Source organism: Nomascus leucogenys, chromosome 17 (genome assembly GCF_006542625.1).
Source record: "Nomascus leucogenys isolate Asia chromosome 17, Asia_NLE_v1, whole genome shotgun sequence".
In the NCBI taxonomy this organism is placed as follows: Eukaryota; Metazoa; Chordata; class Mammalia; order Primates; family Hylobatidae; genus Nomascus; species Nomascus leucogenys.
The window spans coordinates 46,731,134-46,758,718 of NC_044397.1; the positions used below are offsets into that span (position 1 = coordinate 46,731,134).

The following is a 27,585-nucleotide window of genomic DNA, read 5'->3' on the forward strand; positions in this document are numbered from 1 at the left end:
CCCGCAGGCTCCCTTCACTTTCAGATGAACTCAGTGCACTACTGTGGTATGCTCAAGAATCCGACTGGCCTTTCCCTCTGGTTCCTGGGAGGGAAATGCTGAATCCTTGGAATTTCCTGGGTAACAAGAGTGTCTTTGTTATTTCTGAGGCCCTTGGATCACATCTGGATTTATGTTAGGAGATGACTCAGGATGGGGTTGCTCACCACAAAGACCAACCATGGGATCAGGGGCTGGGGCTTGGAGCCCACCTCAACTCGGGAGGGGAAGTTGGCTGGAGATTGAGTTCTAACACATGACCGATGATTTGATAAATCTTGCCTGCATAAATAAACCCCAATAAAAATGCTAGGTGTGGAAGTTCAGTGGCACTTCCCAGTTGGTGAACACATGGGTGTGCTAGGAGGGTGACATGCCCTGATTCCATAGGGAGGAGGCGCAGAAGCTCTGCATTCAGGACCCTTCTGGGCCTACTTCTATCTTATGGCTGGTCCTGATCTGCATCCTTTATAAAACTGTCATTGTTAAGTACTACACTTTCCCGAGTTTTATGAACCATTCTAGCTAATTATTGAATCTGAAGGTTCTATGAGTTTCTGCTGATTTTCATTAGAAGTTAAACTGAAGACCTTATGGGCCCTTTCTACGTGTGTGTGTGTCTGTGTGTGTGTGCGAACTTCTGCATGATTTTTTGTTTCTTTTTTTAATAGACAAGGTTTCCCTCTGTAACCCAGGCTGGAGTGCAGTGGCACAATCACAGCTCACTGCCTGGGCTTAACAGATCATCCTGCCTTAGCTTCCCAAGTATGCCACCACGCTCAGCCTTTTTTTCTTTTTTTTTTTGAGATGGAGTCTTGCTCTGTCACCCAGGTTGGAGTGCAGTGGTGCAATCTCGCTTCACTGCAACCTCTGCCTCCCGGGTTCAAGCAATTCTCCTGCCTCAGCCTGGGGAGCAGCTGGGATTACGGGTGTGTGCCACCACGCCCGGCTAATTTTTTTTTGGTATTTGTTTTTAGAGATGGAGTTTTGCCATGTTTGCCAGGCTGGTCTTGAACTCCCAGTCTCAAGTGACCTGCCCGCCTCAGCCTCCCAAAGTGCTGGGATTACAGGTGTGAGCCACCACGCCCGGCTAATTTTTTTTTGGTATTTGTTTTTAGAGATGGAGTTTTGCCATGTTTGCCAGGCTGGTCTTGAACTCCCAATCTCAAGTGATCTGCCTGCCTCAGCCTCCCAAAGTGCTGGGATTACAGGTGTGAGCCACCACGCCTGGCCCTGCCCAGCTAATGTTTTGATAGAGATAGGGTCTTGCTATGTTGTCCAGGCTTTTTGCCCAATTTAAAAAAAATTTCCCTTATGATGATGATCTATATTCCACAGATGAGTCCTTTTTTTTTTTTTTTTTTTTTTTTTTTTTGAGAGGGAGTCTCGCACTCTTGCCCAGGCTAGAGTGCAGTGGCACGTTCTCGGCTCACTTCAACCTCTGCCTCCTGAGTTCAAGCAATTCTCCTGCCTCAGCCTCCCAAGTAGCTGGGATTACAAGCACCCACCAACATGCCCAGCTAATTTATTTATTGTATTTTTAGTAGAGATGGGGTTTCACTATGTTGGCCAGGCTGGTCTAAAACTCCTGCCCTCGTGATCCACCTGCCTTGGCCTCCCGAAGTGCTGGGATTACAGGTGTGAGTCACTGCACTCGGCCCCAGATGAGTCCTTTGTTTTAAATATGTTCTCCTACTTAGGCTCACTATTTTACTTTCTTTATGATGATTTTTATTACATAAACATCCTCAATTATAATGTAGTTCATATTATCCACCTTTAAATTAATAATCAGTACTTTTTAGGGCTTAAGAAATCCTGTCCTCTTATGGTCATGAAGATGGTTCCTCTATTATCTTCTTCGTTTTTATGAGACAGGATTGATTGTCCAGGCTGCAGTGCAATGGTGTGATCTCGGCTCATTGCAGCCTCAACCTCGGGGGCTCAGGTGATCCTCCCACCTCAGCCTCCCAAGTAGCTGGGACTACAGGCATGCACCACACCTGGCTAATTTTTTGTATTTTTAGTAGAGATGAGGTTTGGCTATGTTTCCCAGGCTGGTTTTGAATGCCTGGACTCAAGCAATCTGCCTGCTTCCCAAAGTGCTGGGATTACAAGCGTGAGCCTCACGCCTGGCTCTTCTATATCCTCTAACAACTTCATTATTTTGCCTTTCACATTTAGGTGTGCAATCCACTTGGAAATATTTTTAGGTATGTTGTGAAGCAGGGGTGTCCCTTTAGTTTTAGTCTCAAATACCTTTTCTTGACTTCTTCAGATTTGTTATGCAAACCAGCTTTTGGAATTTTTTTTTTTTTTTTTTTTGAGACGGACTCTCTCGCTCTGTCACCCAGGCTGGAGTGCAGAGGTGCAGTATTGACTCAGTGCAACCTCCACCTCCCTGGTTCAAGCAATTCCCCTGCCTAAGCCTCCCGAGTAGCTGGGATTACAGGTGCACGCCACCAAGTCTTGCTAATTCTTTTGTATTTTTAGTAGAGACGGGGTGTCACTGTGTTGGCTAAACTGATCTCGAACTCCTGACCTCAGGCAATCCACCCACCTGGGCCTCCCAAAGTGCTGGGATTATAGGCATGAACCACCGCACCTGGGCGCTTTTGGATTTTATATTCCTTCAAGACAGCCTCTTGGAATATTCTCTGGCTTCAACTTCCACAGCTGGTGTGAGTCTGTTCATGAATCTACCCAGGTTTCTGGGACATCATGCCCAGCCTGGGCCCAGAGCTCTGTGCCTTGTCTGCACGAGGTGGTCGGATTCTTCTGGATAAGTCAGGAGCTCCTTGAGGTCTTTCTTTCCCCCGTGACTCCTGAGGACTTACTCTAATTTCTCACCACAGTAGACGCTGGGTAAACAATTGGTGAGTAAGTGAATGAATGGATGAATAGTAAATATATGTGAATAAGAATATGCCTTGAAAGTACTTTGAAACACTCAAGTCATATGTATCAATTACTGGCGGCTGACTGTTTTCAGAAAAGGGTCAGGAAGGAAGAGGCTTCAACTCTGGTGTGAGACATGGCTTCCCTCAGAGAGGGCAGCCCATTTACTCCAGGCTTGCTTCAGGCAACTGGACTTCACACAAGTCTGTGAGGCGCTGTTGCTTCACTAACCTCTATCTGCAATGCTTTCAGAAACTGAGTTCAGAACTGAGTCTCCTTTTCCTATTGACAAGCTAATCACTGACAGCAGCAGCCTGGAGGCAACATGCATCTTCGCCATGCTGGAAAGGGAAGTCGGCTGCACTCAGGCCATGAGTGTCCATTTTTTCCGACTTCTATATGGGGATAACAGGTGATGCCCAGAGGCAGGATGCCCGGCTCCTCTAGGCATGTCAGCTGCGAGACTCCCTGTTTCTTTCCAACCCAGGAAACAGGATTGCAATGCAAATCAGTGAGAGAGGACGTTACAGGGAAAATTCTGAATCTGCCTAATTTTTTTTATTTTTGAGACAGGGTCTCACTCTGTCACCCAGGCTGAAGTGCAGTGGCACAATCTAGACTCATGGCAACCTCCACCTCCCAGGCTCAAGCGATCCTCCTGCCTCAGCCTCCCAAGTAGCTGGGACTAGAGGTCTCGCCACCATGCCTAGCTAATTTTTTTCTTTTTTTTTTTTTTTTTTTGAGACAGAGTCTCGCTGTCACCCAGGCTGGAGTGCAGTGGTGCGATCTCGGCTCACTGCAGACTCCGCCCCCCGGGGTTCACGCCATTCTCCTGCCTCAGCCTCCCGAGTAGCTGGGACTACAGGCATCCGCCATCTCGCCCGGCTAATTTCTTATTTTTAGTAGAGACGGGGTTTCACTGTGTTAGCCAGGATGGTCTCGATCTCCTGACCTCGTGATCCGCCCGCCTCGGCCTCCCTAAGTGCTGGGATTACAGGCGTGAGCCACCGCGCCCGGCCTAATTTTTTTCTTTTTTTGAGGCAGTCTCGTTCTGTCACACAGGCTGTAGTGCAGTGGTGTGATCTTGGCTCAGCAACCTCCACCTCCCAGTTCATGTGATTCTCCCTTAGCCTCCCAAGTAGCTGGGATTACAGGCAAATGCTACAATACTCGGCTAATTTTTGTATTTTCCGTAGAGATGAGGTTTCACCATGTTGGCCATGCTGGTCTTGAACTCCTGACTTCAAGTGATCCACCAACCTCGGCCTCACAAAGTGCTGGGATTACAGGCATGAGCCACCATGCTGGCTTTAATCCTTCAAACTCTCGCTATCCTTCCCAAGGGCCAGTGACTGTGTGCATATATATTTATAAGTCTTCTGGGCTCCAAATGAGAGAAGTCAAAGGGGCATGGATGTACAGTACACAGAGTAGGAACAGAGAGGGTCGCTGAACATTTTTATTTCAAATTAGGCACTGGAACGCTGGAGCAGCTTTACCCACTGGGTGGCTTGTGCAGGACCTCAAGCAATCAGAATTTGGTTATCAATAAAGTATTTCCCTGGTTTTGGGAGACACTGAGCTCTCTGAAATTAAGACTGTGTTAAATTATTGTTAAAATCAACAAGTCCCAGATGCTGATCTTTCTTCCACCAGCACATATCACTATCCCTTTTCTTCTTTTCTTTTTGGTTTTCTTGTTTCTTTTTAATTTCATTATCTCTTTAAAAATATTACTTAAATGCAAGAGCCAATCTAGTATACATCAGGAGGAAAAAGCAGACACAGTACCTGTGGTTTTTCTTTAAGAAAGTCAGGTAGTTGGAATTCTCCCTTATAGACCTGGAAAAACAAAGCAGGCATTGAGTTTAAGGCAGCAGGTCCAGTCCCCATCATTTCAGGACATGTGCCATGCCTGACCATGGCTGGATTTACTGCTCCACTGCTGGTGAGTTTAGAATGAGAAAGAAGCCTGTCAGTTCAAGAACAGAAAGTGGGCAGGACTAAGGGAAATCTCCATTCACTGCAATTCCCTCCTGCTCTGTGTTTACCGAGTGCTCACAAATACAGGCTGGCTAGGAGAGGGCTCAGGGTACCCTAAAAACAAAAACACCCTGACTGCCAAATCCCAATCACTTTAGCTGAGAGAGGAAGCAAGCCCTAGGCAATCTCTCTCAAGCAACCAACACAGAACTCCCGTAGTTTAGGAACAAGCTCCTCCTGGTTCCTTTTGAATTCTCCAAGGATACAACCCTGGATTTAATCCAACTTTACTTTTCTCAATTTAGCCAGTATTCCCATGGTGATTTGAATTTGAATATTAAGTGATTCTTAAAATGATATATATCTTAAATCTCATAAAATCTTATAATTAAAGACCTATGCTTTAATATACCAAAATGTTTCTAATACATGCAATAATTAGGAATAATTATTTATGATAAATTTGTGATAAATACCATTTATTACATTTAAAAGCCCACTGAATATGTAAGAGTAAATCAATAAAAGATATATAAAACCTTAACACAGAAAACTATAAAACACTATTGAGAGAAATTAAAGACTCACATAAACAGACATACCACTTTCAGGGACAGGAAGATTTAATAGAGTAAAGATGGCCGTTCTCCTCAAACAATTCCCAATCAAAATTCTAGCATGCTTTTTTTTTTTGGAGGGGAGGGAGTAATTTCAACTTGATTGTAAAAGTTATATGGAAATACACAGGGCCAAGAATAGTCAACGTAGTTTTAAAAGAATAACAAAGTAGAAGAACTTATTCTACCAGATATCGATACATTACTATTATACAGCTATAATTATCTACATTACATAGCTCTAAACATTAGCTAAGTTACTGATATAGCCATAAGTAAGACAGTAGGGTTTTGGCACAAGGATAGACATATCGATGAAACAGAACGACAGGTCCAGAAACAGCCCCTCAGATGCGGATGCTTGGTTTATGGCAAGGTGGCATTGTAGAACAGTGCAATGAGAATGAATAAATAAAAAAACGTGGTCTATGCATATAATGATATACTATACAGCAACAAAAAAATGAACTCTGCTACATTACCAACAACACAGATGAATCTCAACATATGATGAGGAGGTGGGGAGCCAGATTCCAAAGAATAATATACTACATCTTCATTTAAAAAATTTAAAGCTACTAAGTAGGTAAAACAAATCAATGATATTAGCAATCAGGATACTGTTTGCCCTGGGTAGGAAGGAGGTGGTAGTGATTGAGAGAGAGAAGCTGAGAGAGGCTTCCAGGGTGCTGGTAATTTTGTCTTGATATCAGTAGTGATTATGAGCATGTGTTCATTTTGTGAACACATCAGTTATTGATAAGGATTGGTGTACTGTATGTGTGATATACTACAACAACAAAATTCGATAAGTGAATTAAGTCAGTGGTTTAATCTTAAAAATTTACTGTTAAAACACACATATATCATTTAAGTACAAAGATGTTTATTTCAACACTGTTTGCAACAGCAAAAAAAAAACCTGGGAACAAGTAATGTCAATCAAGAGTGGAAAAGCAATCCACTAGGAAGAAGTTTGATAACCACTGGAATCGAGATTGTAATAAGAAACTAAGGAAAGTTATTGGAAGGACAGTTACTGGATAGTCCTTCAGAGCACAGAAAATCTCAATGCTGAATCCTAGGCCTAAAAACCTAAAAAAGTTTCTCCTTTTACTGATCCACTTATAAATATAGCTGCATTACTTCGGAGGCTCAGCGAATGAACACACTTTTTTTCCTGCAATGCCTAAAACTTGGCCTATTTATTTTTTGTTCTCCGCTACAGTCTAGGAGGCCTAAACTGAAGTAGAGACACAGGCTTATAGATAAGATATTTCCGTGGAGGTGCGTGGCCCTGGAAAGTGAACAGGGTGCAGGATAACAAAACTGCAGCTGCTAGGAGTGTCTCAAAGCTACCATCATCTCCCCCAGTCAGTGGGGGCTGGCTTAGCTGCTCCCTAACGAATCTGCATATAAGAATCATTTGTTTGGCCGGGCGCGGTAGCTAATGCCTGTAATCCCAGCACTTTGGGAGGCGAAGGCAGGCAGATCACCTGACGTCAGGAGTTCGAGACCAGCCTGGCCAACATGGTGAAACCCCGTCTCTACTTAATATACAAAAAAGTAGCTGAGCGTGTTGGCAGGCGCCTGTAATCCCAGCTACTCAGGAGGCTGAGGCAGGTGAATCGCTCGAATCTGGGAGGTGGATGCTGCAGTGAGCCGACATCACAGCACTGCACTCCAGCCTGGGCAACAAGAGCGAAACTCTATCTCAAAAAAAGAATCATTTGTTCTACCCTGACACCACAGCTCGGATGGGTCCAGCTTGCTGAGGTGGGAAGTGTCTAAGCCCTGGGAGCTGTGTATCATGTTAGCACTCGCTTCCATCCACTTTGCCTGCCTATTGTCTGTGGGTCGAGAAGACACCATGCCCAGTGGAGGGGCTGAAGCTACTAGAATGTTTTGTTTGTTTTGGGTTTGTTTGTTTGTTTTTGTTTTTTTTTTTACCAGATTCTCAAGTGTCTTTCCTTCTCCCTCTATTCAAGAAATGAAGTCCCAGCCCCTACTTTCCAGGCCCCAGGGGCATACACTGCTCAGGCCCACAGTCCGCTCTGGTCTGTGCCCTGGCTGCTTTACAGAACCAGTTCAGGTTGGGTCTGCCCCAGTCCCTCTTCTCTTGTCAGTGGGCTCGGAGTTTTGCTCTGTCACCCAGGCTGGAGTGCAATGGCACGATCTTGGCTCGCCGCAACCTCTGCCTCCCGGGTTCAAGCGCTTCTCCTGCCTCAGCTTCCTGAGTAGCTGGGATTACAAGCATGCACCACCACACCTGGCTACTTTTTGTATTTTTAATAGAGACGGGGTTTCTCCATGTTGGTCAGGCTGGTCTTGAACTCCTGACCTCAGGTGATCGGCCTGCCTCGGCCTCCCAAAGTGCTGCGATTACAGGTGTGAGCCACTGAGCCCGGCCAACTTTTCTTATTTTCACACTCTCTCAGACATTCAGATACTGAATCTCCTCTGAGCTAGCATCTTCTGCTAGAATTTATGCAGAAGGTTTAACTCAAGCCCAGGCAGTCGTACAGGTGTCAGTGGCAGAGCAAGGCTCAGAGGCCGCACCCCAGGGCTCTTCCATTAAACCACACTCATTGCATCCTACATTGCCTTTAGCAAATCTATGGTAAAATCTTTCTTCCTCTTTTTGGCTTGTTATAAAAAAGCATAAGGCATAACAGGAAATATGAGTGGCAACATTCAACACTGTAAGTACCTTCCTAGTACTGACAGTTCCAGATAGGTAAGGCTTATATGAAGAAGAAAAAAAAAAACCTAGGTATGCGATGTTACAAATGTAAGAAAAAACCAAAAGGGGTCAGGGTAAAATATCAAATAAAGGCTCAAGCAAAAAATCAGTGGGCAGCTGTCTGGAGATTTCCTTCTTTTCGTATCCTCTAGGGAACAAATGCCTCAAAAGTTAGGAACTGTAATACCAATGAAAATAACATTTTCCACTGACAAAGCAATTTCGACACAGTGCAGAAAACTGACCCACTACATTGCCTACACAAACAGCAGAGCTAGAAATGGAATTTCCTTTGGTTAACAATGTTTCTGGACATCTGAATATTTTCAGGCACTAAAAGATGGAGGATTCTGCTTAACAGCAATGAGCTAGGTATTCAGAATCCAAATGTTTCTACAAACCCTCCCACCTCAAGCACTGAAGAATAAGACAAAACTAAGCTTCTGATTTGAAGGGCAAACTGGAAATTAAAATAGTAAAAAAAAAAACCGCTAAACTTTACTATTTTCTGTGCATCAGGTTGGTATTAAGTAAGTGCCTCCTCATCAAATCACACAATCTCCTGAGGAGGTATTATTCTCTTTTTACAGATGAAGTAACTGAGGCACAGAGAAATTAAGTAATTCATAGACAGGTAGTGAAATGGGAAGCCTCTGTAGTAGTACTAGATTGGACTTCAATCATTCTAGTTGCTCTGTTTAGACTGTAGTATGGAGTCTATAGCAATAATCCAGAGAAGAGATAATGATGGCTTGGACCAAGGAGATAGAAATAGAGGTGATGAGAAGGGGAGAATTACAATTTTTTTTTCTAATTATATCTCGATATCCTAACAGATAGGATGTGGGATGTGAGGGACAAGGAGAATCAAGAATGACTCCAAGGTGTTTTGCCTAAGCCACTAACAACTGGAAACATGGAGTTACCATAGGTTGGTGGGGTTTTTCTTTCAATACTTTAAATATTTCACTCTGTCTTATAGCAATGAGACAATAGAAAGAAAGGGCATCCAAACTAGAAAGAAAGAAGTCAAATTATCCTTGTTTACAGATAATATAACCTTATATTTGGAAAAACCAAAAGACTCCACCAAAAAAACTATTAGAACTAATAAATTCAGAAAGTTGAAGGAGACAAAATCAACATACAAAAATCAGTAGCATTTTTATGTGCCAACAGTGAACAATCTGAAAAAGAAGTCAAGAAAGTAATCCCATTTACAATAGCTACAAATAAAATAAAATTCTTCTACTCAGAAATAGAAAAAACGATTCTAAAGTTTACCTGGAACCATGAAAGATCCAGAATAACCAAAGCTATCCTGAGCAAAAAGAACAATACTGGAGGAGTAACATTACCTGAATTCAAATTATGCTACAGAGTTATAGTAACCAAAACAGCATGGTACTGGCATAAAAATAGACACACAGACCAATGGAATAGAACAGATAACCCAGAAACATATCCAGACATCTACAGAGAACTCATTTCCAACAAATGTGCCAAGAACATACATTGGGGAAAGAACAGTCTCTTCAATAAATGGTGCTTGGAAAACTGGATATCCATATGTAGTAGAATGAAACTAGATACTTGCTGGACATGGTGGCTCACACCTATAATCCTAGCACTTTAGGAAGTCAAAGCCGGTGGATCACTTGAGGCCAGAAGTTTGAGACCAGCCTGGGCAACATGGTGAAACCCCGTCTCTACTCAAAATACAAAAATTAGCCAGGCATGGTGGCATATACCTGAAATCCCAGCTACTCAGGAGGCTGAGGCGTTAGAATTACTTGAACCTGGGAGGTGCAGGTTGCAATGAGTTGTGATCACACCACTGTACTCCAGCCTGGGAGACAGAGTGACCCTGTCTCAAAAAAAAAAAAAAAAGAAAAGAAAAAAAGAAAAAGAAAAAAAAGAAAAAAAGAAACTAGACCTCTATCTCTTGCCGTATACAAAAATCAAATCAAAATGAATTAAATACTTAAATCTAAAACCTCAAACTATGAACCTACTAAAAGAAAACATTTGGAAAACTCTCCAGGACACTGCACTGAGCAAAGATTTCTTGAGTAATACCCCACAAAGACAGGCACCCAAAGCAAAAATGGACAAATGGGATCACGCCAAGTGTAAAAACTTCTAGGCAGCAAAGGATACAATCAACAAAGGGAAGTGACAATCCCCCAAATGGAAGAAAATATTTGCCAACTATCCATTTGACAAGAGACTAATAACCAGAATAGATAAAGAGCTCAAACAAGTCAATAAAAAAATCGAGTAATACAATAAAAAATGGGCAAAAGATCAGAATAGACATTACTCCAAAGTAGACAAACAAATGGCAAGCAGGTATATGAAAAGGTACTCAATATTATGTCATGACCATCAGGGAGATGCACATCAAACTACAATGAGATATCATCTCACCCCAGTTAAAATGGCTTTTATCCAAAAGACAGGCAATAACGAATGCTGGTGAGGATGTGGAGAAAAGGGAACCCTGGTACATTGTTGGTGGGAATTTAAATTAGTACAACCACCGTGGAGAACAGTATTGAGGTTCCTCAAAAAACTAAAAATGGAACTACCATATGATCTAGCAATCCCACTATTAGGAATATACCCAAAAGAAGGGAAATCAGTAAATCAGGGAGATATCTGCATTCTCACATTTGCTGCAGCACTATTCACAATAGCCAAGATTTGGGATCAATCTAAGTGTCCATCAACAGATAAATGGATAAAGGAAATATGATATATATATGTGATATATCATATATCACATATTATGATAAAAGAAATCTCTCTCTCTCTCTCTCTCTCTCTCTCTCTCTCTATATATATATATATATATATATATATAATGGAGTACTATTCAGCCATAAAAAAGAATGATCCTGTCATCTGCAACAACATTGATGGAACTGGGGGTCATTATGTTAAGTAAAATAAGCCAGGTATAGAAAGACAAACTTTGCATGTTCTCACTTATTTGTGGGAGCTAAAAATTAAGACAGTTGAACGCATGGAAATAGAGAGTAGAACAACAGTTACCAAAGGCTGGGAAGGGTAGTGGGTAGGTGGGTGGGGGAGGGGATAATTAATGGGTACAAAAATATTATTAGATAGAAGGAATAAAATCTACTATTTGATAGCACAACAGGGTGACTGCAGTCAACAATTTACTATATATTTAAAAACTAGAGTATAACTAGATGGTTTGTAACACAAGAAAATAATAAATGCTTGAGGTGATGGATACCTCATTCATCCTGATGTGATTATTACATATTGTATACCCTCATCAAAATATCTCATGTACCCCATAAATATATACACCTACCAGGTAACCACAAAAATTAATTAAAAACATAATAAATTAAAGACATAATAAATATAGAAATATTTCACTCCACTCTCCATAGGTAAGGTGTTTTTTGTCCTCTAGGTTTTTTCAGGATGTTATCTTTGATTTTCTGCAATTTGATTATGATATGCCTAGGTACAGACTTTCTTGCATTTTTTTTTTTTTTTTGGAGATGGAGTCTCACTCTGTTGCCCACACTGGAGTGCAGTGGCACCCAGCTCACTGCAACCTCTGCCTCCCAGGTTCAAGCAATTCTCCTGCCTCAGCCTCCCAAGTAGCTGGGATTATAGGCACCTGCCACCAGGCCTGACTAATTTTTCTATTTTTACTAGAGACAGGGTTTCACCATGTTGGCCAGGCTGGTCTTGAACTCCTGACCTCAAGTCATCTGCCAACCTCAGGCTCCCAAAGTGCTGAGATTACAGGTGTGAGCCACCGCACCTGGCATTTGGTATTTATCTTGCTTGTTTTCTTAACTTTCTAAACTGGATTTGTGGTTTGGCGTCTGTCTTTAGTTTTGAAAATAGTCATTATTACTTCAAATGGTTCTTCTATTCCTTTCTCTCTTCTCCTCTGTTATTCCCATTGTGTGTATACAATTTTACATAGACATATTTTTTTTAATTAAAAAAAATTGGTTAGGAGTGGTGGCTCACGCCTTTAATCCCAGCACTTTGGGAGGCTGAGGCAGGCGGATCACGAGGTCAGGAGATTGAGACCATCCTGGCTAACACGGTGAAATCCCGTCTCTACTAAAAAGTACAAAAAATTAGCTGGACGTGGTGGCAGGTGCCTGTAGTCCCAGCTACTAGGGAGGCTGAGGCAGGAGAATGGCGTGAACCCGGGAGGCGGAGCTTGCAGTGAGCCGAGATTGCACCACTGCACGCCAGCCTGGGCGACAGAGTGAGACTCCGTCTAAAAAAAAAAAAAAAAAAAAAAAAAACAGAAATGTTGGCTGGGTGAGGTGCCTCACACCTGTAATCCCAGCACTTCGGGAGGCCAAGGCGGGTGGATCACGAGGTCAGGAGTTCAAGACCAGCTTGGCCAAGATGGTGAAACCCCATCTCTACTAAAATTACAAAAATTAGCCAGGCACAGTGGCAGGCATCTGTAATCCCAGCTACTCTGGAGGCTGAGGCAGGAGAATCCCTTGAACCTGGGCAGCAGAGGTTGCAGTGAGCCAAGATCATACCATGCACTCCAGCTCGGGTGGCAGAGTGAGACTCCATCTAAAAAAAAAAATTAGAAATGTTTTTTCTATGCTTACATATCATCCTTGCACAGGGCCATGTTCTGCAATCTTCTCGGTATTGTTCCAATTTTAGTGTTACGTTCAGCCAAAGCCAGGACTTAAATATATATAATTTTGTAACTGTCCCACAGTTTTTGGATATCCTATTCTTTTCCTTTTTCTTTTTTGTGGAGTCAACAGATCTCTCTCTGTTGCCCAGCCTGGTCCTCAACTCTTGGTCTCAAGTGATCTTCCCACCTGGGCCTCCTGAAGTCCTGAGATACAGTGTGAGCCACTAGGCCCTGCCATGTTCTGTCATTTTCATTCTTTTTTCTCTTTGCAGTTTAAGTTTTGGAACTTTCTACTGACATATCTTCAAGCTCATTGAGTCTTTCCCAGGTTAACTATTGTCCTTTCCACTCTATCAATAAGTCCAAAGGCATTCTTCATTTGTTACAGTATTGTTTATTTCTAGTATTTCTTTTGGGTTCTGTCTTAGAGTTTCTATTGTCTGCTTATGTTACCCATCTTTCTTGCGTGTTGTTCACTTTTTCCATTAGAGCCTTTAGTATATTAATCACACTTATTTAAAATTTCCAGTCTGATTATTCCAAAAATCGCTGCCATAAATGAGTCTGGCAATGGTTCTGATTCTTGCTATGCCTCATGCAACTTTGATTTTTGCCTTTTAGCATGTCTTGTAAGTTTTTGTTGAAAGCAGACGATATACTGGGTAGAAGAAACTGCACTAAAAAGTCCTCTTGTTTGACCCGAGGCTTTATGTTTCTCTGGCTAAGAGTTGGGTTGTGTTTACTGTTTTGTGTAGCTGTATAGGTTACATTTCCTTTAGTGTCCTTTTTTGAAATCAATTTTTATTTTAGATTCAGGGGTACACGTGCAGGTTACAAGGGTATTTTGTGTGATGCTGACGCCTGGGGTACAACTGATCCTGCTACCCAGGTCATGAGCATAGTACCTGATAGGCAGCTTTTCAACCCTTTCTCCCCTCCCTCTCTCCTGTCTCTTGCAGTCCCCAGTGTCTACTGTTCCCATCTTTATGTCCATGAATACCTAATGTCTAGCTCCCACTTATGAGTTGGGAACATGTGGTTTTTGGTTTTTTGTTTCAGCATTAATTCACTTAGGATAATGGCCTCCAGTTGTATCCATGTTGTTGCAATCACATCCTTGTTTTTGTATCTCTTTTTTTTTTTTTTTTTTTGAGACGGAGTCTTGCTCTGTTGCCCAGGCTGGAGTGCAGTGGCGCAATCTCGGCTCACTGCAAGCTCTGCCTCCCGGGTTCACGCCATTCTCCTGCCTCAGCCTCTCCGAGTAGCTGGGACTACAGGCGCCCGCCACCACACCCGGCTAATTTTTTTGTATTTTTTTTAGTAGAAATGGGGTTTCACCGTGGTCTGGATCTCCTGACCTCGTGATCCGCCCACCTCGGCCTCCCAAAGTGCTGGGATTACAAGCGTGAGCCACCGTGCCCGGCCGTTTTTGTATCTCTTATCGTTTCTTGGTTTCCCTAAAGACTCCTTATTAATTTTCAGGGTCTGAAAATTAGTTCGTTTAGCAGTAATCCACTATCATTACACAGGAGACTGATCGGTGTGGTAGTGAGGTGTGTGTGTGGTGGGGGGAGTGTCCTATAATCACATAATTAGTTATCAGTCTTTTAGTGAGCCTGTGTGCCTGGGCCGTGACTTTCACAAGTGCTTCTCAGGTTCCCTTCTCCCCGATTAGGTAAGACAGGAATGCTAGAGAGGGCTGCAGTTGGGTGTTTCCCTTCTGATACACTTTGGGTATTTTTCCCCTCCAACTCATGCTGAAGTGTGATTCCCAGTGTTGAAGGTGGGGGCCTAGTGGGAAGTGTTTGGGTCATGGGGCCAGATCCCTCATGAATGGCTTGATGTTGTCCCTGCACTTGTGAGTGAGTTCTTACTCTATAACTATAGTTCACACAAGACCTGGTGCGAGATCTGGTTGTTCAAGAGTCTGGCACCTCCCTCCCCTCTCTCTCTTGCTCTCTCTCTCCATGTGCTATGCCTGTTCCCCTTTGTGTTCCACCATAAGGGAAAGCTTCCTGAGGCCTCACCAGAAGCTAAGCAGATAGATGCTGGTGCCATGCTTCTTGTACAGCCTGCAGAAACATTAGCCAAATAAACCCCTCTTCTTTATAAATTACCAGTCTCAGGTATTCTTTTTTGGCAATGCAAAATGGACTAACATATCTTCCTCCAGGTTAGGCTCTGGTAAAACACATGTCAATTAGGCTTGATAAAACAGTTTACTTTGAGAGCAAACCATTGTTAAGGAGTGCTCCGACTTATTTCAAGATGATTATTTCCCCTTCTCCCTACCTAAAGCTTGAGGAGATTTTTCTCTTTACCCTGAGAATCTGGTGAGGTTTCTGGAGGTAATCTGTGATTCTCAGTATGCACCATTCCCTCCAGTTTTTGGGAGAATGGTTTGCCCTGAAGCCTCAGTTTTCTGATTGAAGAGTTGATTTTTCAGTTTTTGCAGCTTCTCTTTATCCTTGGTGTTCTACAATTTCATGGTACTGTGGCTTATTTTCCTCACTCAGTGGTACTGGAAACAGACACATGTCCATCTACTCTTATATTGTCACTTTGAAAATATCCTGCTGTTCATTTTCTCTATTCTCTTTTTCTGGAATTCCAGTCAGTTAAACATCAGACAACTTGAATTTTGCTTCCACATTTCTTATCTTTTCTCTTTAAGTCATCTCTTGTTTTTTCTTTTTGTTTTACTAAGATATTTTCTCAACTTTATCCAATCACTGATTTTAAATTTCAGCTCTCCTATTTTTAGTTCCCAAGCTTTCTGAATGTTTTAGAAAACAGCATTTATTCTTCTTCCTTCACCTCACCTCTACAAGAATATTACAGTTCATTTATGTTTTCTTTTGCTTATTACATAGTTTTTGTTATCTCCGAGGTACATTTTTCTCTTTCTTTTGGTGTCTCTTACGTTAGAGATGTTCTGCCAATTTCTGGCAAGTCTTGGCTATGAAGCACTACAAAGTTAAATGGAGTTCTGTATATGAGAGTTGAGTATAATTATGGGTGTGCTTTCTCAGCCAGCCTTTTTGTCAGGATTCTCCAAGTATAATTTTGTAGCTCTAGGCTGAGTGCGGTGGCTCACACCTGTAATCCCAGCACTTTGGGAGGCCGAGGCAGGTGGATCATGAGGTCAGGAGTTCAAGACCAGCCTGACCAAGATGGTTATACCCGATCTCTACTAAAAATACAAAAACATTAGCCAGGCATTTGTGACGGGTGCCTGCAATCCCAGCTACTTGGGAGGCTGAGGCAGAGAATTGCTTGAACCTGGGAGGCGGAGGTCGCAGTGAGCCAAGATCACGCCACTGCACTCCAGCCTGGGCAACAGAGCGAGACTCTGTCTCAAAAAACAAACAAAAATTTTGTAGGTGTTTTATATACCTACGTGTGTATAAAATGTGTGTATATATATAGAGAACCATGGTGTTTTGGTTACCATAGCTTTGTGGTATTCAAAGTCAGGCAGTGTGATGTCTCTGACTTTGTTCTTTCTGCTCAGGATAGCTTTAGGTATTCAAGGTCTTTCGTCATTCCACACAAACTTTAGGATTTTTTTTCTATTTCTGTGAAAAACGTCATTGGTATTTTGATAGAGATTACACTGATTCTGTAGATTACTTTGGGTAATACTGACTTTTGAGACGGAGTCTCACTCTGTCACCCAGGCTGGAGTGCAGTGGTGTGATCTCGGCTTGCTGCAACCTCTGCCTCCCAGTTTCAAGTGATTCTTCTGCCTCAGCCTCCTGAGTAGCTGGGATTACAGGCACCCACCACCAGGCCTGGCTAATTTTTCTATTTTTAGTAGAGATGGGGTTTCACCAAGTTGGCCAGGCTGGTCTTGAACTCCATAACAATATTAATTCTTCTAATCCATGAATATGAAGTATCTTTTCATTTTTTGTATGTCCTCTTCAATTTCTGTCATCAGTCTTTTATAGTTTTCATCATAGAGATTCTTCACTTATTTGGTTAAGTTCATTCCTAGGTATTGTATTTTTTTTGTAGCTATGTAAATGGGATTGCTTTTCTGATTTTTCAGGTTGCTTGCTGTTGATGTATAGAAATGCTACAGATTTTTGTTATGTTGATTTTGTATCCTGAAACTTAACTGAATTTGTTTATCAGTTCTAGCAGTTTTGGGTGGAGTCTTGAGGTTTTTCTAAATACAGGATCATGTTATCTGCAAATAAAGATAATGTGGTTTCTTCCTTTCCAATTTGGGTACCCTTTATTTCTTTCTCTTGCCTAATTGCTTGGGCTAGGACTTCAAGTACTAAGTTGAACAGAAGTGGTTAGAGTGGGCATCCTTGTCTTGTTCCTGATCTTAGAGAAAAATTATTCAACTTTTCACTGTTGAACATGACGTTAGCTGTGGGTTTGTCATATGTGGTTTGAAATATGTTCCTTCTTTTTTTTTTTCTTTTTTGAGATAAAGTCTTGCTCTATCACCCAGGCTTTGTATTTTTAGTAGAGATGGGGTTTCACTGTGTGGGCCAGGCTGGTCTCAAACTCCCGACTTCAAGGGATCCACCCACCTCAGCCTCCCAAAGTGCTGGGATTACAGGCATGAGCCACCACACCTCGCCAAAGTATGTTCCTTCTATACCCAGTTTGTTGAGAATTTTTATCAAGAAGGGATGCCGAATTCTACTGAATGCTTTTTGAGTATCTATTGAAATCATCATATGGTTTTTGGTCTTGATTGTATTAATGTGATGTACCATGTTTATTGATTTGGGTATGCTGAATCATACTTGCATCCCTGGGAATTCCACTTGATCATGATGTTTTTTTTTTTTTTTTAGGTTGAGGGGTACATGTGCTGGTTTGTTATGTGGGTAAACTGTGTGTCGCAGAGGCTTGGTGTACAGATTATTTCATCACCCAGGTAATAAGCATAGTACCCAATAGGTATTTTTTCTGATCCTCTCCTTCCTCCAACCCCCCACCCTCAAGTTAGTCTGTTCTTCCCCTCTTTGTATCCCAGGATGATCTTTTTAATGTATTGTTGAACTCGGTTTCTTAGTATTTTGTTGAGGATTTTTGCATCTGTGTTCCTCAGGGATGCTGGCCTGTCATTTTCTTGTTGCATCCTTGTCTGGTTTTGGTATCAGGGTAATGCTGCCCTTGTAGAATGAGTTGGGAAGTATTCCCTTCTCTTCCAAAAAAAATGTTTGTTTTGAGGAGTTTGAGTAGAATTGGTATTAGTTCTTTAAATGTTTGGCAGAATTTAGCAGTGAAGCAACAGGTCCTGGGCTTTTCTTGGTTGAGAGACTTTTTTAATATGGCTTCAATCTCATTACTCATTATTGGTTTGTTGAGGTCTTTTGTTTCTTCCTGATTGAATCTCGGTAGGTCGTATGCGTCAGAGAATTTATACATTCCTTCTAGGCTTTGCAATTTTTTGGTGTATAGTTGTTCACAGTAGTCTCTAATGATCTTTTGTATATCAGTGGTATCACTTACAATGTCTCATTTTTCCCCTCTGGTTTTGCTTATTTGGGTCTTCTCTCCCCCTGCCCACCACCCCCACCCTTAGCCTTCTAAAAGGTTTGTCAATTTTGATTATCTTTTCAAAAAAACCATTTTCATTTCATTGATCTTTGTATTCTTTTAGTCTTGGTTTCATTTACTTCTGCTCTTTTATTATTTCTTTCTATTAACTTTGGTTTGTTTTTTAGGTGCCTTTTTTCAAGGAGAAAAAAAGAACAAAAAATTGGGGGTTTGTTTGGTTTTGCTTTTCTAGTTCCTTGAGGTGTATCATTAGGTTATTTGAAGTCTTTTTACTTTTTTGATATAGACGTTTATTGCTATACACTTCCCTCTTAGAACTGCTTTTGTTGTATCCCATAGGTTTTGGTATTTTGTTTCTATTTTCATTTGTCTCAAGAAATTTTAAAATTTACTTTAAAATTTCTTCATTGGTCCATTTTTAATTTCCATCAATTTATACTGTTTCCAATGTTCCTCTGATTATGGATTTCTAGTTTTATTCCACTGTGACAAGATAAATATAATTTCAATTTTAAAAATTTGTTAAAACTTGTTTTGTGACCTAATGTATGATCAATCCTGGAGAATATTCCATGTGCTGTTGAGAAAAATGTGTATCCTGCAACTGTTGGATGGAATGTTCTGTAAATATCTGTTAGGTCCATTTGGTCCAGAGTACAGTTTAATGTCTATGTTTCTTTGTTTCTTTTCTGTCTGGATGATCTGTTCACATTGAAAGTGTGGATGTTCCCTAGTATTACTGTATTGCAGTCCATCTCTCTCTTTAGGTCTATTAATATTTGCTTTATATATTTGGGTGCTCTGGTGTTGGGTGTATATATATTTACAATTGTTATATCATCTGGCTGTACTGACCCCTTTGTCCTTATATCATGGCCTTGCCTTTTTTTTAACCATCTTGATTTATTTTATGTGATAAAACTATAGGCTCTCTTGCTCTTTTTTGGTTTCCATTTGCATAAATTATCTTTTTCCATACCTTCGCTTTCAGTCTGTGCTAATCTTTACAGATGAAGTGAGTTTCTTGTAGCCAGCATATGGTTGGGTCTTGTTTTTTAATCCATTCTGCCACTCTTAATTGGAGAATTTAATCCATTTATATTTAAGGTTATTACTGATAGGTAAGGGTTTACTACTGCCATATTGTTCCTTGTTTTTGGTTGTTTTGTAGATTCTTTCTTCCTAATTTCCTCTCTTACTGTCTTCCTCTATGGTAAGTGATTTTCTCTAGCAGCGTGCTTTGATTTTGTGCTATTTATTTTTAGTGTATCTATTGTAGGTTTTTGCTTTATGGTTACTGTGAGGCTTACAAAAAACATCTTATAATAGGTTATTTTAAACTGATAATCACTTAACTTTGCAAAGAAAACTAACAAAAACAAACTCTATACTTTAACACCACCATTGCCATTTTGACTTTTTGATGTTTCGATTTAATCTTTTTATTGCTTAAACAATTGTCTGTCTCCTAAATAACTGTTGTAGTTATTGTTTTTAATAGTTTTGTCAGCCAGACATGGTGGCTGAAGCCTGTAATCCCAGCACTTTGGGAGGCCGAGATGGACGGATCACCTGGGGTCAGGAGTTCGAGACCAGCCTGGCCAACATGGTAAAACCCTGTCTCTACTAAAAATACAAAAATAAGCCAGGTGTGTTGGCACATATGTGTAATCCCAGCTACTCGGAGGCTGAGGCATGAGAATCGCTTCAACCCAGGAGGTGCAGGTTGCAGTAAGCTGAGATTGTATCACTGCACTCTCCAGCTTGGGTGACAGAGCGAGGATCTGTCTTAAAAAAAAAAAAAAAAGTTTCATCTTTTAGTCTTCATACTTAAAATATAAGTGGTTTACTCACCCCATTTACAGTATTAGAATATTCTGAATTTTTCAGAAGTCTTTTTACCAGTGAGTTTTCTTTCTTTTGCCAGTGAGTTTAATACCATTAGATGCTTTCTTTTTACCCATTAGCATCCTTCACTTTCTGACTGAGGAGCTCCCTTTAGCATTTTTTGTAAGACAGGTCTGGTGTTGATGAATTCCCTCAACTTTTGTTTGTCTGGGAAAATATTTATCTTGCCTTTGTGTTTATAAAGGGTGACTTTGCTGGGTACAGTATTCTTGCTTGGCAGTTTTTTTCCTTTTCCTTCAGCACTCTAAATATAGCATTCCACTCTTTCCTGGCCTGCAGGGTTTCTGCTGGGATATCTGCTGAAAGCTCTGTTGGGGTATGTTGAATGGGACACATTTCTTTTCTCTTGCTGCCTTGAGTAATCTTTCTTTGTCTTTGATTTTTGTTAACCAGATTGTTATGTGCCATAGATATCTCTTCTTTGGGTTGATTTTAATTGCCGATCACTGAGCTTCCTGTACCTAGACAGTGTTATCTTTCTCCAGATTTGGGACTTTTTCAGCCATGATTTGCTTAAGTATGCTTTCTACAGCCTTTTCTTCCTCATCTTCAGGAATTCCTATTATGTGGAGGTTAGTTTGCTTAATGGTATTCCACAATTCTTGTAGGTCTTCTTTACCCTTTTTTATTCTTGCTCCTCTGAATGGGTAATTTCACATGTTCTGTCCTCAAGCTCATCAATTCTTTTATTTGATCAAGTCTGCTGCTAAAGCTTTCCAATGAGTTATTCCAGTTCAGTTACTGTATTGTTTATAGATAGGATTTCTATTTGTTTTTTTCTTGTTTCTATTTCTTTGTCAAATTTCTCACTATATTCATGGATTGCTTTCTAAATTTCATTTAATTTCCTATCTCTATTTTCTTGTGATTCCCTGAACTTTTTTTTTGAGGCAGAGTCTTGCTCTGTCTCCCAGGCTGGAGTGCAGTGACACAATCTTGGCTCACTGCAAGTTCCGCCTCCCAGGTTCACGCCATTCTCCTGCCTCAGCCTCCCGAGTAGCTGGGACTGCAGGCGCCCACCACCACGCCCTGCTGATTTTTTGTATTTTTAGTAGAGACGGGGTTTCACCGTGTTAGCCAGGATGGTCTTGATCCCCTGCCTCGTAATCTGCCCGCCTAGGCCTTCCAAAGTGCTGGGATTACAGGTGTAAGCCACCGTGCTCAGCAGATTCCCTGAATTTTTTAAAGAGGCTTATTCTGAATTCTCTGTCTGACATTTCATAGATCTTCAATTCTTCTGAGTCCACTGGTGGAGCTTTGTTGGTTTCTTTTGGTGGTGTCATATTTCCCTAAGTTTTCATAATCATTGCTTGTTTATGTTGATGCTTGCACATTTGAGGATACAGCCATTTCTTCTAGTTTTTGCAGGTGTTCTTTGGTGATTTCAGGCCTTTACTTAGTATGAGAGCTTAAGTACTGGCCTATTGTTTCTTCCCATTCTGGGGAGGACTTACAGTGAGCATCAGAACTGAAACACTGCACTAAAACTAAACTAACTTGCCCTGCCATTCAAAACATTGCACTAAAGCTGAAGTAATCTTGCCCTGCCGTTCGAAACATTGCACTAAAACTAAACTAATTTGCCCTGACATTGTTTCACAGATGGGAAGACTTATAGTGACCACCAAAAGGTAAACATTGTTCTGGAACTATATTGCTACCCTGTCGTCATTTCCCAGTCTGTGAAAGTCTTAAGTGTTTAAGTGTACACTGGAAGTTAATCCCAACTTTTTTTCTTTTGTTTTTTTTGAGACACAGTTTTGCTCTGTTGCCCAGGCTGGCGTGCAGTGGTGTGATCTTGGCTCACTGCAACCTCTGTCTCCCAGGCTCAAGAGACTCTTTGCTTCAGCCTCTGAAGTAGCTGGGATTACAGGCACGTACCACCACATGCAGCTAACTTTTGTTTTTGTGGTAGAAGTGGGATTTTGCTATGTTGCCCAGGCTAGTCTTGAACTCCTGGGCTCAAATGATCTACCCAACTTGGCCTCCCAAAGTGGGATTACAGAAATGAGCTGCCATGTCCAGCTTAATCCCAATCTTATAGCTGTTTCTGGGCCGGGGGAAGGTTCCATGTGAGCACTAAGTTTTGTGGAAAATCTGACCAGGGATTCAGGCCTTCCCACTGATTACACCCCAGTGGCACTAAGACACTGGCCAGCCTTGTTAATAGGGTGTCTCAGCTAATTAGAGTACAGAGTAGCTGCAAGATCCATATACGAGTTGCTACAATCAGTGCCCTGCTCTTTGTCCCCAGTTTACCCCAGATAGTTCAGCTCTCCTGGCTCTCCCAGATGGGACTGGAGTGGGCTCCCTGGGAAGATTCCCAGACCAGTGAGGAGACTGAATACCCACCTCCAATTCCTTCCTCTCACCTTGGAAACTGCAGGGCTAGGAAAATTCTCCCTGAGTGGTGTTACGCCAGCTTGGGGGTAAGGGGTGGCACAGTCTGAAATGACCACTTATTTTACAAAAAGTTTTGTCAGCCCAGGAGGTTTCTCCACTTCTTCCCCAAGTTCTGGTGAACTCAGGTTGGTATTCTTGTCTTTGAATACCTTTTTTTTTTTTTTTTTTTTTTGAGATGGAGTCTCGCTCTTTTACCCAGGCTGGAGTGCAGTGGCATGATCTTGGCTCACTGCAACCTCCGCCTCCCGAGTTCAAGCAATTCTCCTGTCTCAGCCTCCCGAGTAGCTGGGATTACAGGCACCCACCACCATGCCCAGCTAATGTTTGTATTTTTAGTAGAGACGGGGTTTCACCGTGTTGGCCAGGCTGGTCTCGAACTCCTGACCTCAAGTGATCCACATGCCTCGGCCTCCCAAAATGCTGGGATTACAGGAGTGAGCCACCACGCCCAGCCTGAATAATTTCTAGTTGTATTTTTGTGGGAAGAGTGATGCCAGGGATCTTTTATTCCACTATCTTGCTGACATCACACTCTCCCCCTAGTGTCTTTATTTTCTCTAGTTTTCTTCCTCCCTAAGGGAATCTATAGCTTCTGCAGAGGGGGAGGTGGGGTATAGAGAAGGATCTGGAAGTCTAACTGTTCCTACACAGACTGTCAACCTCCGTATTTTTAGTATCAGACTTCATCCATTTCCCCTAATTTGTAATACTTGATGTTTCTAATTCCCAAACATTTGTAGGGTTCAGGGTGAACTGGCTTGCTTCTCCCTTTGCTTTCTTGTATCCCTGTTTTTCAGGCACTTACATTAAGTTACCTTCCAAATGGCTCAGTCCCTTACCATTTTTACATTAGCTTTCCATATTCATATATTATGTTTTGAGAGTGACAAATGAGTTTAGGGTTGCTAGTTTGGCGGCCTCTGAAAAGTTGGACATGAAAGACATGTACTAAAGTTAGAGGATCCAGTACTACTAGTTTTAAGGAAACATGTTATTAGGGTGCACACACAGTATATACATTCTCTGAGGTCCAGGGGACTTGTGGCTGGAGGCTGCAAGGGTTTGCCAAGGCTGGAAACCATCACTTATGGGAATGCAAAGCTAACAAATACACTACTATTAGAAAATAAATTCCATGTTGTGCAAGTGAAAAGAGGAGGCATGTAATTCTCATAATCTTTAACTTTACTGTTAAATTATTCACAAGAGACTGGAGCTGGGAAAAAAAGACTAAAGATTTTTTAACCTCCCCAGTTCTAATGTTCTATGATTCTGAAGGAAGCTTCTCAAAGCCTGAGTGACACAGAGATTGCTTTCTTAGTTCCACCTGTGGCCTCTCTAGCAGGCCTTCTGGGTCTTTTGTCTAACAACCTAACGCACTTTCTCGATCTTCCACAGTATACACACTACATAAGACCTAAAAGAAATGCATATAAAAATGTGAGCTCTATATACAGTATTTAACACTGCTTTATAGCTTTTACTTGTGGCAGTGGTGGTATGTTTCCATAAAAGAGGCTTTGGCTGTCAACAGACACCATTACAAAGAAAATAATTCAAATATAAAAGTAAATTGTATTTGCTGCTTTGGGTTTGTAGACGGAAATCAGGGTCAAGTTTTTGGAGTGAGGTATAACTAATTCCACTATAAGAACAGCCTTCAACAACTGTGGGATTACATAGAATACAGAGATAGAGAAGAAAGGAGAGTTTGCCTAAATTGCTTGTGAAGTTTCAAAAACCTAAGAGATTCTGTGCTAAAGTGAGCAATATGCCATGTTTGTCATCTGTCCTCAGGACACTCTTAGCTTTCTTACCCTTACTAAGCCCAATGCCACTTCACCTGTCACCACAGCAACCCCTATACAGTTATCTCTTGGTATCCACAGGGGATTGGTTCCAGGATCCCCTGTGAATAACAAAATCCACAGGTGCTCAAGTGCCTTATATAAAATGGTGTAGTATTTGCACGTAACATACACATATCCTCCTGTATACTTTAAATCATCTCTAGACTACTTATAACACCTAATACAATGTAAATGCTATGTAAATAGTTATCCTGTACTGTTTAGGAAATAATGACAAAGTCTGTCACGTTCAGTACAGATGTAAGCATCATTTCCCCCCCACATATTTTCAATCCATGGTTAGTTGAATCTATGGATGTGGAAACCACAGATATAAAGGGCTGACTATAGTAAAAATTTATAATTAAGATGTAAACAGGCCAGGCATGTTGGCTCATGCCTGTAATCCTAGCACTTTGGGAGTCTGAGGCGGGTGGATCACCTGAGGTCAGGAGTTCAAGACCAGCCTGGCCAACATGGTGAAACCCCATCTCTACTAAAAATACAAAAAATTAGCTGGGCATGGTGGCGGGCGCCTGTAATCCCAGCTACTCAGGAGGCTGAGGCAGGAGAATCGCTTGAACTCAGGAGATGGAGGTTGCAGTGAGCTGAGATTGTGCCATTGCACTCCAGCCTGAGCAACACGAATGAGACTCCATCTCAAATAAAAAAAAAAAAAAGATGTAAACAAAAGTCTCAGTGCAGCTTAAAATAAATGTCATTAACATTACTTGTAGACCGCAGATCCAATTCTCTATAGCAGTAGTCCCCAAATTTGGGGCTGGTTTTGTGGAAAACAATCTTTCCATGGACCAGCAGAGGGGATGGTTTCAGGATGATTCAAGCACATTACGTTTACTGTGCACTTTATTTCTGTTATTATTACATCATAATATATAGTGAAATTATTATACAACTCACTATATTGCAGAATCAGTAGAAGCCCTGAGCTTGTTTTCCTGCAACTAGAGGGTCTCATCTGGGGGTGATCGGAGACAGTGACAGATCATCAGGCATTAGAGTCTCATAAGGGCAGAACAACCGAGATGCCTCACATGCACAGTTCACAAAAGTGTTCGTGCTCCTATGAGAATCAAATGCCATTTGTTTTAATACAAAAATCACAATTACTTTTGCAGCAACTTACTAGATACAGTAAACAGGAAGGCAATGGGCAAGTACTGATAACTAAGAGGTAACAAATGAAACACAGAAAGAAACAGAAATTATAAAAGGCAGGCAGAAGCCTTAAGTTTTTAGTAAAGAGATGAACAGTTCTATACCCTACATAAGGAGAAGACAGGCACCTTCTCTTTATAACACACAATTGCTAATTTTCTTTTGATGAAATAAAATTTCAAATAATGATCAGTAACTTATTTTAAAAGGCAAGAAATATGTGATCAAATGCAGATGTGATTCTACTCTAAATTATTAAGATTTGGTCCCTTCATGGTAAAAATCTATCCAGAAACTTGGCTTTCAAGGATGATTCACTTCCCAAGGGTTTCAGATAGCCAAGGTTTTACAAGTTATAGGAAAAATCATCAGAAATGTTATTAAGCCAGTTCTGTACTTGGCTTAATCTTATGAAGAACATGACCTTGTTTAACCCTCTTCAAGTGTGGGATAGATCTAGTGACTGGCTTCTAACAACCAGAATTTGGCAAAAGTGACGGTATGTTACTTCTGAGATTAAGTTACAAAAAGTCTGTTATCTTTTGTCTTGAGCACTCTATCTTGCTCTCTTGCTTGCTTGCTTGCTGTGAGGTAGGCCAGCTGCATGTTGTCAACTGCTGTAGACAGAGGCTCATGTGGCAAATAACTGGCATCTCCAGCCAATGAAAACCTGAGGCTCTCAGTCACACGAGAGCTTGAAGGCAGATCCTCTCCCAGCTGAGCCTTGGATGACTGCAGCCCAGCTGACAGCTTGACTGCAACTTCATGAAAGATCCTGAGCTAGAAGCATCTAGGTAGCTTTGCCTGGATTCCTGAACCACAGAACCTATGAGACAACACATGTTTGTTGATTTAAGCCATTAATACGTTTTAGAATAATTTGTTGTGCTTCATATATAAATAATACAGATTCTGGTATCAGGAATAAAGTTCTGTTGTCACACATACCAAAAATGTGGGAGGAGTATTAGAACTGGGAAATAGGTTCTAATAATAGGGCCCAGTTCTAATACTTTAAGGCCTTTCAGGAGAGCAGCGGTAAAGCCTAAATTGCCAGGAATTGATAGTTGGTAGATTTTAGATTGTTAGGAGGTGGACTGTGAGTTTTAAGGAATGTGAGGAACATCTGAGTAGAAACTGGAGGCAAGAGATCTCTGTTAGGTAGTTGTGGAAAGTTCAGCAACCCAATTTTACAGTGATGTGGAAGGTAGAAAATGTGCCGAATGAATTAGATGATCTAGCTAAAAAGATTTCCAAGCAAAGTTAACTGCCTGGTTTCTTCTTGGTGTTTACAATAAGATGTAAGAGGACAGAGAAATTGAGGGAAAGACGGTTTAAAAGAAAAAGGAGCCAGGATACGATGGTTTTGAAAATGGATGTGAAAATTCTTAGCCTCACCATCTTCAACACTAGCAGTGTGGCAAGCTCACATTTCCTACACTTATTCTGCTTCCCATCTTCAGAGCCCCTTCTCTACCTTCAACTCCCTTGCCTCTCCTTTATGAGGACCCTGGTGATTACTTTGGGCCCACCAGATAATCAGTAATCTCCTCATCTAAAATTCCTTAATTCCATCTGTAAAGTTCCTTTTGCTAGATAAGGTAACATATTCACAGACCACAGGGATTAGGAAATGGACATCTGGGTTGATTTTTTTTTTCCAACTTTTATTTAGATTCAGGGGGTACATGTGCAGGTTTGTTACAGGGGTATAGTGTGTGATGCTGAAGTTTGGGATGATTGAACCTGTCACCCAGGTAGTGA

At 41.3% G+C, this 27,585-nt stretch overlaps 1 protein-coding gene and 1 pseudogene across 4 annotated transcripts in view; both read right to left on the reverse strand.

The window, feature by feature from the left end:
• TPST1 (tyrosylprotein sulfotransferase 1) overlaps nucleotides 1-27,585 on the reverse strand; it is a 146,310-nt gene that overhangs the window by 3,446 nt on the left and 115,279 nt on the right. For 2 of the 4 annotated variants that reach the window (XM_030795645.1, XM_003281782.3), the window contains one exon: nucleotides 4,729-4,779. The exons of 1 other annotated variant lie outside the window; for it this stretch is intronic. In XM_030795645.1, coding sequence (XP_030651505.1) covers nucleotides 4,729-4,779 — 51 coding nt within the window. Of the gene's footprint in view, nucleotides 1-4,368; nucleotides 4,780-27,585 lie in introns of those variants that run through there. One more of the 4 variants, XM_030795643.1, reaches the window with a different exon arrangement.
• Nucleotides 12,888-13,001, reverse strand: LOC115831028 (annotated as a pseudogene).